The sequence below is a fragment of the Alligator sinensis genome, unplaced genomic scaffold, assembly GCF_000455745.1.
Source record: "Alligator sinensis unplaced genomic scaffold, ASM45574v1 scaffold187_1, whole genome shotgun sequence".
NCBI classification, from domain to species: Eukaryota; Metazoa; Chordata; order Crocodylia; family Alligatoridae; genus Alligator; species Alligator sinensis.
The window spans coordinates 4530596-4547242 of record NW_005841861.1 but is presented as its reverse complement, the minus strand read 5'-3'; the positions used below and the strand labels follow the sequence as shown (position 1 = coordinate 4547242).

General features: G+C 41.5%; 1 protein-coding gene and 1 long non-coding RNA gene across 8 annotated transcripts in view; one reads left to right on the top strand and one right to left on the bottom strand.

The window, feature by feature from the left end:
- The window catches only part of PAX3 (paired box 3), a 112056-nt gene that overhangs the window by 80806 nt on the left and 14603 nt on the right, over nucleotides 1-16647 (top strand). For all 5 annotated transcript variants that reach the window (XM_025215739.1, XM_025215746.1, XM_006016533.2 and 2 more), the window contains 2 exons: nucleotides 11088-11253; nucleotides 12454-12668. In XM_025215739.1, coding sequence (XP_025071524.1) covers nucleotides 11088-11253; nucleotides 12454-12668 — 381 coding nt within the window. The remainder of the gene's footprint in view (nucleotides 1-11087; nucleotides 11254-12453; nucleotides 12669-16647) is intronic.
- LOC112551937 overlaps nucleotides 11283-16647 on the bottom strand; it is a 43484-nt gene continuing 38119 nt past the window's right edge. For 2 of the 3 annotated variants that reach the window (XR_003096275.1, XR_003096277.1), the window contains 2 exons: nucleotides 12906-13783; nucleotides 11283-12125 (listed from right to left, as the gene is read on the bottom strand). This is a non-coding gene — a long non-coding RNA (uncharacterized LOC112551937). The remainder of the gene's footprint in view (nucleotides 12126-12905; nucleotides 13784-16647) is intronic. The other variant, XR_003096276.1, reaches the window with a different exon arrangement.

The following is a 16647-nucleotide window of genomic DNA, read 5'->3' as shown; positions in this document are numbered from 1 at the left end:
GTTCCCCAAAAAAACAAGCCTTTAAATGCCATCTTTAAGCCAAAACCTGGGAGCAGTTGGCTTGCCCCTGGGGCAGAGCAGCAAGATGGCCGGAGGGCAGCTGGGTGTGCTGGTGGTGGGAGAAGGCGGTGAGGACAGTGCATGGGGCACTGAAAGTCCACCAAGCCCAAGCTTCCCTGAGCGCATCAGCTTCCAGTGCCCTGTGCAGGATTGCACTTTGTTAGGTAGAAAACTAAAACACCTTGAAGGGGTTTTATCTTGCTACGTTACAAAGTTATTTAAAGCAGAAAAGACCACTGAACGTGCAAACAGTAGCACCATTAAAGCGGAATACGCGGCTGAGCGTGCAAACAACAATGCCATTAAAGCAGTGCAAAAGGGCATTGAAGCTGCTTTAAAGGCCAATTTTGTTGCTCATACAAAGGCCCTTCGATTACCCTTCCCCTCCATGTGACTCTCTCTCTGTCCTGCTCTTTGGACCTCCAGGTGCCTCTGCCTTTTACAGTTGCCTCCAAGAAGGTGTCTGCTGTATGTAAGCATCTTTCTTTTATTTAGGGCCAAATTCTGCCACCCCTCCTCATGTTAAAAAGCACGTGATTCTTTAGTGAGTCCCACTGAAAAGGATGGTGCTACTCACATGGATTCTATTCAACATGAAACACCAGGGGAGATTCTGGTCCTTAATACCAGACAAATTCCATTCACAACTGCCCCCAAATTAGGTGAAGGTAACATATTATATTCATAATTTCTAGGCCAATGCTTCATTTTTGTCTTATGAATAATTAAAAAAAACCTTTTTCCTATATACTTAGTTGCTCTTTTTTTTCCTCTGAGATGAATGGAGAGGATTTATTTGGGGTGGACATGGGAGAACAGATGGCTGTGTATAGTGAAAAAGAGAATCTGCAATGATTTTTTTAGCTGTTAGTGAACTTTAAACAGATTTTAAAATCCAATCCAATGGATTTTGTTGCCTTTTTTTTAGGGACAAACTGAACTGCGATGCTAGGCAATAACTTGAAAATCATGTGAAAGTAGGATTGCTGTTTTGAATCAAGAGGAATGCCTTTATTAAGCTGAACTTCCCTACAAGTGTTTTCAGCTTGTAGTCCAAACTATTCAACCTACTGCTAATGGGTAGACGATATGGTAGTTTGAGATACATATTTGGAGACACTGAGTACTGTCTGGCATGTCTCTATAGTTAGTTGTACTTTTTCATTAGGAATAATATCTCTTGAAGCGCATCCATTTCACATAATATATAAGGAAAAAAAAAAGAAAACGCTCTCTGCAATCTGGCAAAATATATCCACCTAATTGCAGACATTTTATTTGGAAGGAGAAGAATTTATCTTGGTAATTCCCTAACTGTAAATTTATGCTGGCCAAAAGCAGTTCAGTATTTTAATATGGTGGGGAAAAAGGAAGGTTATTTCATGATCTTATTTCCCAGTACTCTGCTACTAAGAGCTCAAATTTGAGACACTTTAATTTGTAAATATATATTAAATAACAAGTAAGTTGATATATGTATGGGAATGTTGAACTACAATATTTTGAAGTTATTACTTGGGAATTCTACTTTTTTTTCAAAGTAGCCTAAGGGAGCGCACACAGTTCCCTGAATTTCAATGACTGCTGTGTACCTCCTTCAATTAGGTTCAATTTGAAAATTAGCCAAATTGTTTTTGTGAAATGACTGTGGTGTTTTGGTGCTGTGGACAACTACCACCTTTTTTGGCAGACTCAAGAGAGAGCATAGCCTGAGTAGAAATGGAAACTGAATTGTTCTATGACATATAGGGAAGGTTTTTCTGGATCAGGCTGAGGACATGTTGGTGGGGCACTGTGAGAGAACTGAATTGCATCTAGTATGTCTGTTCCCTGGATATACAGGAGACCTGAGCCTCCTTACTCAGGCTATACTCTAAGGGTCTGACCCAAAGACTATTGCACTCAATGGAAAGATTGCAATCAGTGTCTGTGGGCTTTGGATGAGGCTCTTTCCTTGAGGAAAGAGTTTTGGTTGAGTAAAGAATGCAGGACTAGCCTTCTAGGGAACATTGACATAGCACAATGAGGTGCTTTGTAGAAATTCCCAAGGCTGCCCTGAATGAACTGGCTTAGGTACCAAATGCAGTATAACCACATTAAAATGGTGAGCTGCCTGAGAGAATTCATTTTGAACTCGGGGCAGAGCACTGCAGCAATACATTTGTATTGCTCCTTGTATCCAAACTATGTTGATATCAGTGAATGACTGCATAGTGCTTTCTAGACATGTCCTAGGGCTAGGTACAGACAGTGAAAAAGCCAGAGGCTGAATCAGTTTAGTCTTTGCAGGTTAGTTTAAGCTGCACAGATTAAATTGGAACAGAAGTAAACAGATATTCACCTTTGATTCAGGAAATGCAGCCACATGCCCACAGTGGCTCAGGCCAGAAGCCAGGGGGTGCTAGAGAATGGCTTTCTGGCTGCATGTTCACTTTGTCTTCCTGCTGCCCCTGAGGTCTCTGGGGTTTTGCAGTCCAGAATTACAGTGGGACTCTGCAGGGTTGCCATGCAGGGTCTGCAGGACTCTGCAGGGTTGCAATGCTCATCACTTCTTCCTGCTTCCAGGTGCCTCTGAGATTTGTAGTCCACAGTTGCAGCCAGCAGTAAATTTGAGCAGGGGAAATGGTGCTTACCCCCCCTCCCTGGCTCCAGACTCCAGCTGGGGTTTGCCTGGGGGAGACAGTTCCCCCTTGTAGGCTGGGCTGCATTCCCACTGGGCTTGCCCTCCGACCCCTTTGTCAGCCAGCCCTCACAGCTCTGCCTATGGAGCAGAGGGGCAGGGCCAGGAAAGCATGCTGGGATGCTGGGGGACTGTGATTTAATTTAAAGCAGGAAGGGGTCTGGGTCAGAAGTTTCATGAACCGGTTTGACCCAAATCAGTAAAGTCTGAAACTACAATCAACCAGATTTATTTTAAACCAATTACAGCCATTTTGAAACTGGTTTATGTGCACTGTGCTTGTGTTCTGTTACAGATTTAGACCAGTTTCTGATCACTTAAACCAATTTATGTGTAACTTCTGTCCCTAGCCTAGAAGACTCCTGATTCTGGGACTATTAGTGTAAATATGGTGCCTTTCAGACTCACTAAAATAACATGAACATTCTCAGAGAGGGCAGAAAAACTCCCTAATGCATAACGAAGAAAAACATCATGAGGCAAAGGGAAAAAAATCTTTGGCTTAAATTGGAAATGTCATTAACAATACATCAGTCTTTTAACTGTGCATGTCGTTGGCACTCATTCTTGCAATGGCCAGACTGTACTTCAGTGCAAAATGTCCACTAGTCTCTTACAAAATTCACATTTTAAAGGTTTTGCCTATTTGCTTCAGAGATATTATTGCCATAAAAGCACATAAAAAACTCTCTGTTTATGATAAGACTGTTGAAATGTCAGAGCTAATTACACCAAACTGATCCCAAGAGAATAATGACATCTTTTAAAGACTACCCTGGTGCAGTCTAGGAAATATGACATTGGCTTGATCAGTTATGAACTACTTAAAAGAAACATGATAACAAAAGGCAAGATGTAAATATCAGAATTAAGAAATGGAAAAGGCCAGTTAGATCAGCTAGTCCATTCTCTGCCTGTGCAAAATTGTTCCCTATAATATATTCCTGAGTATTTTGCCCAGCCTAGTCTTAATGTTTTGAGTCCTAGAAATGCCAATACTTCCCTTAAGAGGATACATTATTTTTAAAGTTAGTGTTAAGTAAATAATCCTGATTATCCATCTATATTTCATCTCCTGTATCTAATATCAATATCTATATCAACATATACAATTTAAGCCCCTCAGATATGTTAGATTGTAAATTTTAGGTAGAGACTCTAGGTAAAATTTTCAAGGTACCAAGTCTGTTTTCAAAAGTATTAGATACTTAAGAACCTAAAATAATTAAAACAATCAATCTAGCTCCATTCATAGGTACCTAAATCACTTTTCAAAATGGTTCTTAGGCTCCTAAGTAACTTGGAAGATTTTGAATATTTTATTTTGTCTTCATGTCTATCGACATCACCCAGTACAATGATGTCTTGATTTAGGGTCTCTGCCTATTAGAATATATATATTTAATAATCATATTTCCTGTTGAGGCACAGGATTGCATACATCCATAGCCAGCCTTAGTTGGGTGATTTGGGCACCTGCCTAGGGTGCTGTGGTTAGGGGGGTGCCACACTCACACACGTGTGTGGGCAGCCTGCACTAACAGCAGTGTTCTCCCCTGGCTCCTGGGCAGGGAGAGCAGTGCCCAGCCCAGCCCACCCCACACCTCCAGCTGCTGCTCAGGAGGAGCTGGGCTGGGCATTGTGACTGGCAACAGCCATGCCTGCCCACCCACCTGCCTGGTGCACCATGTTGCTCTGCCTTTTCACTGGACTGTACCTCGCACCCCTGCCTGCCTGCCTGCTTGCCTCTGCAGCAGCACTGCTGACTTGGGGGGACAACATGTCTGATATACAACTCTTCTCAGTTTATGTGACATTGCTTTCTTGTGCATCACTTGTCCATATATTCTACATACAACACTGTGCTCAGAGCCTGTTCCTCCCTTATGAGCTTCTTCACATCCTTGGATACTGTTGCCTCTGAAGGCTAGATATAAGGTTATGATCAAATGCCAAGTAGATGACACTCTGATATTTGGAGTTACTGCTATTCCAGGTCAACAGTATGTGGACCTACAGTGGTACAGTTGGGTTCCTACCAATGGTTGTGGCATACAATGGGCAACTTTATATTTTGGTGACATTAGCTCAGTCATACCAGACAGCTAGTGAAAAAGTGGCATGGTATAGTAGAGTAGCTCCCATATGAGGAAAAAAATGATTCAGTGCATGGGAATTTTAGCAGACCATGGTAACTTACTCTGCATGATCAAGTTGATCAGCAGTCATTGTTACTTCTGCTTCAGCCCAGTAGTATTTGGTTCTACGGCTTCATAGTTGGCTTTCTACCGGTCTCAAGTTACGTATCTCTATCTGATACAATATACTGGCAGCATGTTTGAATTATGCTGGGAATGAAGGAGAACAAAAGTTTTCCAATGTGTTTAAAAATATAATGTTTGCTTGTAATGGTTTAACTTAGTGCTGAGCAGAGCTTGGGAAACTGCTCGTAGTGGATTAATTAGTTTTCTGTGAAAAATGCAAATCTGGTGATGCCACTGAATTGTTTGTTCAGGGAAGGACCCATAAAAAAGTTCTAAATAAGTTGGAACATTCCATTTCAAAATTATCTGCATGAAATGCTTTGCTTTTTTAAGTTGATTTCTTATTTTTAAACTTTTTAAGAATGTACTTTAAAAACAAGTTCAGTTAAAACAAAACATTCCCTTTTGGATCAAATGAAATATTTAATTTGCCTGAAAGAGTTTTTATTTTAAACTTTACAATTTTTTTGGCTCTAACTTTGACACTATTTTTTAAAAACTAAAAAAATATATTACGTGCACAGCTCTAATCATGGGCTTGATTTACTGCTGTAACCCTCTTATAAACTTGTCCAGGCCCAACCTCTGCCTCACTCAGATGCCACTGTAACTCCATATACTTTGCTGAAGTTGCTTCTGATTTACAGTACAGTAATACAAGTGAGAAGAAAATCATGACAATAGTCTCTGTATCAATCTGCATTATTCACAAGTTAGTGACGGATATTTTATATAATAGAACACATAACGATATGAGCCCAAATTTCACTGCAAACTTACTGTGTCAGGCAGGAGTGCACCCAGTCATGCTACTGTGCTTTGTGTGTGCAGCCTCCCAAACCTGAGGTGGTGTAGTCACATTCATGCAGGTCTGAAGTGTCCCAACACTAACTCACTAGTGCTAATTACTTTACCCACATCACCCTACAAATTTGGCTACTGTATTTCTAGTTCTGCAAGTAGTACATATGAAATGTATATGAGTGTGCCACTGCCTGGCTTGGCTAATTTGTGATGTAGGCATGCTCTATAAATATCAAATCATACTCCAGTACATAGAGTCTTCAAATTAGACTTGATTTGATTGGTTTTAATTAGATCTGTAAAATAGGTCAATTGAGTGGGAGGGGGAGGGGGAAGTTATTTGATGATTATAAACTGAATGGTGTGTAGAGTCCTTGAAGTGAAATGTGTTAAATAAAAGCCCTATAGCCATTCATCATTTGACTAAATAACAGTTCCTTTTCACTAAGTAAAATGTGTGCCTTTATTGCTTATCAGCTACAGGAAAAAACAGTTTACAAAGGTATAGCCCAATAAAACAACTGCCCTAGTTTATCAAGTCTTATAAGTAGGGTTGCTTTAATAATAATTTAGAACCTGATTTTGCAACAGCATCAGTGCAGATTTATTCCTATATCTGTGTAGAGCAGCGGTGGGCAATTATTTTTGCTGGAGAGTTGCTTAATGAGTTTTGGTGAGCTGTCCAGGCCCGCAAGGGTAGCTCCGCCACTTGACAGGTGCCCTGCCTCCTGGTTGCCATCTTGGGACTAGAAGCTCCACCCCTGACCTTTGCTCCAGAAGTCCCTCCCCTTGTCCTGGAAGTACTCTTTTTGGGAGGGAGGGATGCCATCTTGAAAGTGGAAGAAAACAAATCATATACTAAAAAAATCAAACATTTACTATAACTTATTTTAATTTTATTTTAAAAGATATTTTTGCCCAGATGTATGTGTTTACATAGTCTATTTAGAGGTGACTGCATAAAAGCTCAAATGAGTCTTACTCTTGTATATTGTGTTTGTACTCTTGTATATGGTGTGGCGGGGGGGCGCAACGGGGAGGTCCTTGGGGTCCCTGGAGTGTGCAAGTCCCTGGAACTGCACGTGGTGGCAGCGAGCAGGGCCAGCCCCGCATGGCCCCACAGCACGCAGCTCCCTGTGCTCCCACCCCAGTCCCTGGCTGGTTGCACGTGGTGGCAGCGTGCAGGGCCAGCCCCACCTGGCCCCACAGTGCGCAGCTCCTGCAGTGTGTGGGGCAGCCCGGCCTGGCCCCATAGCACATGACTCCCCATGCTCCTGGCCCCTTTTCCCCCAGTGGGAGTCTCTGGCCCCCAACTTGTTGGGGCCTTACCTAAATTCCCACTCTTGCAGGCAGGGAGGCTGGAAACAGCCTCGGGGTTATCAGACAAAAGCCTTGGCTAGGCAGAGGCTTCTTGTCTCCAGTGCCTCCTGGCTCAGGGCTGGGGTGGATAAGGCCAGGTGGGGGGGATGGGGAGGGGGCATGGTTGCTTAGCAACTAGAGCTGCACCTCCTGCACGGAGGCCCGGCTTGCAGAGGGGCAGCCCAGGGCCAGGGCTTGCAGGTGGCTTACAAAGGGGCCCCATGGGCTGGATGGAATTGCCTGGCAGGCTTGATCCAGCCAGCAGGTGATATTTTGCCTGCCCCTAGTGCAGAGCCTCACTGAAGTCAATTGAGCTTCACACAGAGGTCCATCTAAGCACATCTGTTTACAAGACTGGGGTCGTATGCACTAACCACTTTGGAACAGTGACTGTGTCCCTCAGTTTCTGTAAAACTTCATGCAAAGACTATGGTGCTATATAAATATTATTCTACAAAACAAGTTAGGTTAGAGCAAAATCCATGATCTATAGATTTTCAGCTTAGAAACACTGGTGTTAACACACATCACTTGACCTTGTTGAGTTTAAATGGATGACGCCATTCTTTAAATTGCTTGATAGCTTGGGCCTGGCCAATTTGAAAGACCACAAAAGGCATGGATAAAGATGATGATCAAAAACTCTTCTCCTATGGCAAATGCAATTCTCTACAACAGTTGTTCTTGTTGGTAGGGGAGACTGACTTGGTGATGTTGAAATGAATTTCCATGCGTCCCGAGGACCATCACAAACCTTGCCAACTTCTGCTTTAAGTGCAAGATACAATTCTCATCCTGCTGCTCCTGACATAAATGCAGGGCAGCATGCACATTTAAAAAGAAATAAAACCAAAAAGAAAATACTACCAAACCCACACTGTCTTGAGAACATTCAATTTTCCTTCTGGAGAGGAGCAGGATGAGAAACCACATGTGACAGATGTTAGTCACATTGCAGAGTAATCTACTGGCAAGTCCTTACAGACCGTGTGGATGTGGGCAATACATGAACCCACACAGGACAGAACAGAATAGAAAAGAAGTGTTGTGGGAGTTCTCTCTTGCTTCTTGGTTAAAATGCAGTTAATTCCTGCCTCCCATTGGTGTTGTGCAGTTCAGTTAATGTTTACGATGCATGTTAAGATATTCAGATAACCCTGGGGACCAGAGGAAGGAGGAGCAAGGCAGAGAAGGCAATGATTAGCAAGTGATCTGGGTACTTCAGTCATAGCGTGTACAAAGGTCAGTCAGAAAGTAATGCCTCCTATTTCTTTCTCAGCTAAGTATTATAGAAAAAAATATTGAACTTGCAAGGAAAATTTGTATATCATTGCTGAACACACAGATGTTTTTAAATACACTTGTTTAAAAACACAATGATGAGCAAAAGCAGGTGTCCCGTCATTGTAAAAGTCCTTGTACAGCCAGCCACTTGTGCAACTACTGTTGCACAGCCTCCATCACCTTGCTGTTATCCTGAAAATGTTGCCCTCATAGTCCATCATTGTCTTCCAGGTTGTATGGAGGATGGGGCATCACAGTCCATCCAAATGATGTAATTGCCTTTGTGGTATGTTAGCTGGTGTGTGGGCACACATTATTCTGCAGTAGCAACACTTCACATGCTTTCATTGGGACGGGTTCTTTGCATTCAATCTTTCTGTTTCTTCAGGGTCTTGATAATAGGCCTCTGAATCTGCTATGGCCTCCTTAGGCAAAAAATCAAGAAGACCTTACTCTGTGTTCATAGGTTACTTAGGAGATAAAAATTAGGAGGCATAACTTGCTGACTGACCCTCATAAAATATGAGGATACATCTCCTTGTTCACCAGTGAAAAAAGGCCATTGGTGGAAAAGGAAACTATGTTAAAAAACAGCTGTGTGTTCAGCAATTATATATATTTTCTATGCAAATTTGATATTTTTAAATAATATTTGCCCAAGGAAAAAATAGGATGCATTATTTTCCAACTGTGTATACCTAAGCTGTTCTGAGGCCTGCTGCTTTCTTTTTCTGCTTAGGTATGTTTGCATCCTTTTAACTTCTCTTTCTATGATCTCTTTACAGCTCTTCTTAAGAGCTGCCTCACTCTGTTATCTTCTTACTGGATCTATTTATCTTCCACTCAATGCTGCTGTAGGGGCAACAAAAAAACAAGGTGTGTGTGTGTGTGTGTGTGTGCGCGCACACGCAACTGGAGTCTAAAACTAGATCAGTGTCCACCCCTGACTAGAGCTCACCAAACATCCTACTTCTCATCCACTGACTCTGTATTGGTGAGCAGTCCTGCCTATGGCCTCTTGGTGAGTACAGAAGGGGTTGGAGCAGAAGAAAGAAGAGGGAGCCTGACAAGAAGGTGGGAAAGATGCTGCAGATATCAAATCTGCTCTGTGTGCCACTGAGTAACAGGGAAGGAGGTATGCAAGTAGGATCAGTCAACCCTGGCCAAAGACAGATGAAGCCCTATGGAATTAAAGTCTTATTCTGAAAGCAAGATGAAGCCAGTTGTTTCTATACAGTAGTAAAGCAGCTAATTTTGAAAGTAGATGCTTATGTATGTATATATGTATATTTTCTGTGTGGAATCTGTGGAGCAGCATGTGATGTACAAACTAACGGCTTCACCTAAAATCTACCCACATGCTGTCATGTCCCACAACATGCTGGCTGCTTAAGAGCGCTTATGCAGTGTTGTTTTGTTCAAGGCATGGTATTATTTTTTTATCATAGATGATGCCATATCTAGAAATTTGATCTCTATTACCTAAATTAGTGGTTCCCAAACTGTGGTTTGTGGAGCACATGCTGGTGGTCAGCTGAGAGTTGACTAGTCACATGGTTCTAATTCTGCTCCCTGCTTCCATGGGCTAAATCACAAAAGAAGCTAAAAATAAAAATATATTTTCCTAATATTAATTTTCCATATTGTAATTCTTGTAGTTGCTGCAGAAACAATCTGATTAAGAGTGAATAGGGAGGGTATGCCTGTAATTGTAAACAGGAGGGCAGACAGCAATGAGATGTTGCTACTCTTAAAATTCACTACGTAGAATCTTTGAGCACCATTTAGTCTAGAGAGTCCTCATCATAGCTCCACTGATACTACACTAGATCTGGCTTTTTGCTTTTAGGATTTACCACTTTGAAAGATAACTTCATGCATTACATGCTTTAAAACACGATATGTTTTTAAGTAACAAGGTCATGGTCCTTATGGTATTCCACTCTAAGACCCAGAAAACTTGGAATATGAACTGATGATGGGGTATGTGAAGTTGTGGTGGATGTAGGGAGAAAAGTAGATACACATAGTTAATCCTAAAGAAGAGCTCGTTTGTGCTGTACACTAGGAACACATTTCAAAGATAGTTCTGTGTGAAAATATGATCCAATGCTGGCTTCACTAAGTCTTGTGGTGAGGTGTTATATACCTATGAGAGTGCATGAAAACCTGCTTGGAGATGTTGCTTTAGTTTGTGTGAAACAGCCTACTTTGTTTAAAGTTTTGCTTGTTCTATGTAGTTTATTATATTTCCCTCATTAATGTAGTATTCATGTGCCTTCTAAGAGTGCATTAAATGATGTCTTTCACATTAGATATCTAAGTCTATTCTTAAGAATCTGAATAAGAGGTAACTGTAAAGACTGCAAGATATATTAGCTGCCATGTTACAGATAGAAATGCCCAACTTCTAAAAGCGCCCAAGTTTGAAAAATATTATCTCAGTTGAGTGGCTGGAAGAGAGAGGACCTAATTCAGAACAGAGGAGCTCCTGAAGATGGAAGATTATGAGAAGAGAAGATCTGAGTTCAGAGTAGCTTGCAGTCTCTTCTTTAGAAAAGCAAAACTCACTATTATTTCTGATATACCCAAGTTAAATGTACAAAATCAAATGTTCCTAATTATAACATTTATAGGTCTGGTTTAGTAACCGTCGAGCTAGATGGAGGAAACAGGCAGGGGCCAATCAACTGATGGCTTTCAACCACTTGATCCCAGGAGGCTTTCCACCCACTGCCATGCCAACCCTGCCAACATACCAGCTGTCTGAGCCCTCCTATCAACCCACCTCCATACCCCAAGGTACGGTAGATGAACATTTAAGTGGAATTATGAATGGTTTCCTATGTATGTTTATTTTATGCTTCAATTTAAAAAAAATGCAGTGGGTAAATTCAGGCTTCAGTCTAGCAAAACTCTGACAAATCTGTTTACATTAAGCATGTGAGTATTCTGATTTAATTTGCTGGATTAGATTTGATTGCCAGTGAATAGTACCAGACAGACAGCACCAGCCTGTAGACTGATCTTCTTTACACATGGAGCAGGTACAGCATTCACAAGGGTTGTGCTAAGTATCCCACCATTCCTCACCACTCTCACCATGAGGGTCCACCAACGTGGGGCTGGATGATGGACAAAGAAATTTGGCATTTTTTGTAAGTAATGGGCTGAAATCCAGTACATAATGGGCTGAAATCATGAACTCATTTCATACATGAACTGAATAGCCACTAGATGGTAACACATTTCAGTTAATAGAAATGAGTCACAGTCTTATCAGAAGTCCTGTGAACATTGGTGATTTGGCAGGAAAAATTATATTTAGATCTAGACCACTCCTGATTTTTCATCTTTTAAAGGCAAAACCTGACTGACAAGATTTCATAAAACCAGTCTCCATTCTTTTCTTGCCCTTCCCTAAAGCTTGGCTCATTTGGGATAATGACTCAAAGTGGGACAAATTTAAGACTTTTTAACCACGTTGTTGGTGATTTTCAGTAATATCACATTTAGACTCAAATCAGTGGGAGGTATTTTTTTCCACCAAAATCTGACTCGGAAAATTTCGCAGTCCCCCACATTTTTCCACTGCTAGTCACTACTAACCTGAGCTGAATTTTTACTGGTGTCCTGGGGAAGAGAGCGGCTGTGTCCTGCACATTGTCAGCCTGCTGATCCAAAAAATATTTACTTCACATTTTCTGTTTTGCTTCATGAATTCTGAACAGTACATAACTATTAACAATCACATGAATATTGCATCTTTTTATAATATGACTTTTACAACATAAATAATGACATTGTTCTGGTAGAACTTTATATTGTTTTTCTTTAACTATCCATTTAAATGTTGAGTATCATCAAATGTTAACTTTTGGGTCCTCTAGTATCTACCTGCAAGTTCTGACTGAGACTTCTTACTGCTAAACTTTATATAATGAATTTCTCACTTTTCTCATGATGCTCTGACATAACAAGCTACATTTCTTTTTCTTTTAGCTGTGTCTGATCCAAGCAGTACAGTCCATAGACCTCAGCCTCTTCCTCCGAGCACTGTGCACCAAAGCAGCATCCCTTCAAATCCAGAAAACAGCTCTGCATATTGCCTACCCAGCACCAGGCATGGATTTTCCAGCTATACAGATAGCTTTGTGCCTCCATCCGGGCCCTCAAATCCCATGAACCCTGCCATTGGCAATGGCCTTTCACCTCAGGTCAGTCCTGTGTTTTCAGACAGAGGATTTGCTGTATACCAGAACCAAAGAGTCTATTCCCTGAGGCCGTAGTATAATGAATTGCCAAATTTAAACCATAATGTATTCTTTATACAAGCCACATGATTTCAGTTTGCTAGTTTCCTTTTTTTTTTTTCCTACTGACTGCATCAAGTGTCATAGCTTATATTTAATTTCAAGTGATTTATAATGTAATCATGAAGACTTCATGTTTACCTTTCATTGTCAAGCATTTGTTGTGTGCAGTTATGTTCCTTGAGATCCATACATAGGTAAAGTTCAGGAACACTGATTTTTGTCTGGTATGTTGTCGGCTAATAAACTTTTTCTAGTCTAAGGTCCCTTTAGGAAAACAAAGAGGTTTTACCAAATGGCCTAGAAATCACAAAGAAGTTATATTGAGAGAGAGTTCCAGCTGATAAGCAGTACACATTGGGATGAGCTATAATCGAGTTATAAATACATAAATTAGGAGTATTGCTGCTCTTTGGAAATATAAAAATGCATGAATACTATAATTGTTTTTCTAATTTGCATGAGCTTTTCTTAGGAGATCATGTTAATAAATTGCCTTGATAATTGAGTGTCAAGAGGTTGGTTAGATTTCCTACATGTGGCATCTGTCTGTAGTTGATGTTATTGCTGAAATATAGAGTCACACTTTTATTAGTGTGAGCTTCACTCAGGTGTTTGGGAGTGCGGTCTACTAAATTCTGAGAAAAGTCACAAAGGGGATGCAATCTATAATTACAATCAGAAATCTCTTCAGGGCTGAGAGTGAGAGTTTTAACAGCTTTATCTTCTTTCTACCCTTTTTTTGCTCTCAGTGGTTTGAAAAACAGAGAGAAGCTCAGAATGACACAAATGAAAAGTGAAAAGACAATTATACTCAATTACACACTAATCACTGACTATCACCACTGCCTAAGCAGCGAGAGGGCATTCTAATAGGCAGAAAATGAGATTTTAATGGCACAAAGGGTGGCCAAAATAACGACTCGCATATCTTTGCCTCCTTCGTTTTCTTCAACTTGTGGTTTGCATCTCGGGAGTACAGTTCCTGGTTCCTGCACAACGGTGATAACTCTGTGCAGCTGAAAAGTTCAAAGGCATCAGAGTTGAAAAGAATGAATAGCAAAGGCAATGAAATAAACATTTTTGCCTAAAGGCAAAAGTTCATAAACCCTTTTTTGTAACAGTAAATGTAATTAAGTTTCATAGATTCCTATAGCACAGAGCGGGATACAAAACTTTATGGCTTAAACCTCAGTAGAAAAATACCAACATAAAAACAAACGGATGTACTTCCAACAAGACTTTAATGAATTTTGGTTTGAACAATTCTGATTTCTAAATGCAATCACCACAAAGGCATGACATTAAATTAATAGGGGTTTTTTTTTTTTAATTACCAGATTCACAGTGCACAAGGCTTCCATAATTTAGACACTAATATCTTTCTGGAGTTCAGATTTAATCCATCAAAAGCAGTTGCTAGTGTCATTTTCAGTGTATATCAGTTCTGTCTATAGATTTCCCTCTCTTCCCCTCCCCTGCCCCCTTTCAAAAAGTTTTTGTTCCCTGTGATATAAAATTTAATACAACAGTGAAAAAAATGCTGTGACATTTGGGTTAAGTGGCATAGAAAGCAATGAAGAGGCAAGTCTTTAGTACCTTGTTGACCATGCTTTGATGTTATCAAAAGGAGATCCTAGAACTGATCAGACTGATACAATTAGTTTCTATGTTTTTTCAAACCAGTCTGAACGCGGGAGACAACATTGTCTTCGTGCTGTGAACTTTGTGTCTTTCTTGGCTACCTTTTTTCCATCCTGATTCATAGAACGTCTAACCTTGCTCTGTGCTTTTTACTAGGGCTGTGCGAGGCTTCGATAGCTGACTTGATTTGAAGGAGATTTGGCCTGATTTGGCAGCTGAATCTCCAAATCCAAATTGAATCGGGAGACCCATTAATCTCTCCAAAGCAAATCAGAAGCCTCTGAATCAATTCAGAGAGAATTGGAGATTTTGCCATAGACTGTAGAGGCAGACAGTGCCAGCGGAAGCAGCTGGGGGAGCGGCCAGATGAGCCCCAGCTTGAGCCGGCAGCCCCAGGAGAAGCCATGGCTCCCCCGGCTGCTCCCCCACCAGGGCGAGGCAGGCAGTATTGGCAGCCCTGGGAGAAGCTGTGGGATTGAAATGGGAGCTGGGGAATCAAACCGGGAGCTGCAGGGAATGATTAGGGGCTGGAGGAACAAACAGGGGCTTCCCTCCAGCTCCTAGTTCGATTCCCTCAGCCCCCTGATCATTCCCCCCAGCTCCCACGGATTCTCCCAGGGCTGCAGGCTCAAGCCACAGCTAGTCTGGCTGCTCCCCTGGCTGCCCCTTCTCCCGAGTGAAGCAGGCAGTGCTAGCAGCCCCAGGAGAAACTGCAGAGGCTGGGGAATGATTAGGAGCTGGAGGATCAAGCTGGGAACTGGGGAATCGAACCATGAGCTGGGGTGAATGAACGGGGCTTCCCCCAGTCTCCCAATTCGATCCTCCAGCTCCCAGTTCAATTCCCCCATTCCTGGTTTGATCCCCTAACTCCCAATCATTCACCTGAACCCCCGCAGCTTCTCCCAGGGCTGCCAGCACTGCCTGCTTTGCCCCAGGGGGGGGCAGCAGCTGGGAGAGCAGCCGGATGAGCCGCGTCTTCTCCTGGAGGTGCCGGCTCAAGCTGAGGCTCGTCCAGCTGCTCCTGCCAGCACTGCCTGCCTGTATAGTGTATGGCCAAATAAGATTCGGTGCTTAATATCTTTGGATTCGGATTCAGCTGAATCGACTTGGGACCATGATCCAAATCACTGAATTGAATCACTGTCCCTCCAAATCGCCAAATCTGAATCCAAAGTGAACACTTTCTGCTTCACACACGCCTACTTTTTACCATGGTGCACAGAAAGTTGGTCAATAAAAAGCATATTGATGTTACATGTTCATCCCTAAACATACTCAAGTACATTTTAATTTGTTCAAAGCTTTTGGAGGCTTGTTGGCAGCAGTACAAAAGTTTGTGAACTGAAGTAGTGAACTTTATTGGCTGAAGAAGACCTTTGTACTACACGATAGAAACACATTTTGGCAGAGCTGGCCTTTGGGCTCTGTAAAACTATTGGCTTTGGGACTCTCAGATTTAGGGATCTAGAGATTAAGGAGAAGCTTAACCCTCATAATTTTTACAAGTAAATCTCTATCCCCTTTGCTGGAGAAGGTCGCCTTGAAGACATTAATTGCCCTGAACCTCCAGCTGAGGCAGAAAGGAGCAAGCAGCTGGGTACCACTTCTACAACAGAATGCTTCTGGAGGGCCAGTCTTGTACCTTTTATGTATAAAATATGTCAGTTAAGTTTTGGGTATGTCCCAAAGAATCATCTTTCAACCATTCCTATCATCTGTAATTCAAATCTGTGCTTTCGTAGATGGGGATTTAGTATGCCTGGGCACAGAGTGAGATGGGAACAAAATCGTTTTACAGTCCTTTTGATAAATGTTATAGGAAATTCTGCATTTAAGATGTTATACAAAAAAAAAAAAAAAAAAAAATTAAGGGCAGGGAGGGAATGGGGGAATGGGATCAAAATATAAATGCTGTACTAGTGACTTGTGGCACTGAGGTGGGAAAAAAGTTTTTTTGATGAGAAAGAACTGCTTTTCTTTATGGGGGATGTTGACCTAAGTAAATCTGTGTTATGTGCATGATCCATTAAAGTTATGTTTCTATCCATGACTGTCTCCCTCTGGCAAATACTGTGCAGGAACTATGTACCAAACATAAATTTAAATTATAGTGAATTTTTCAGGACAAGAATAAAAAAAAATCACCTTCTGAATGGCACCTTCTGAAGGTCCTCTGATAAATGGAATCTAGTACGTATGGTCTGGCATTAGGTTCACAGGATATAATTCTTAGTGGATA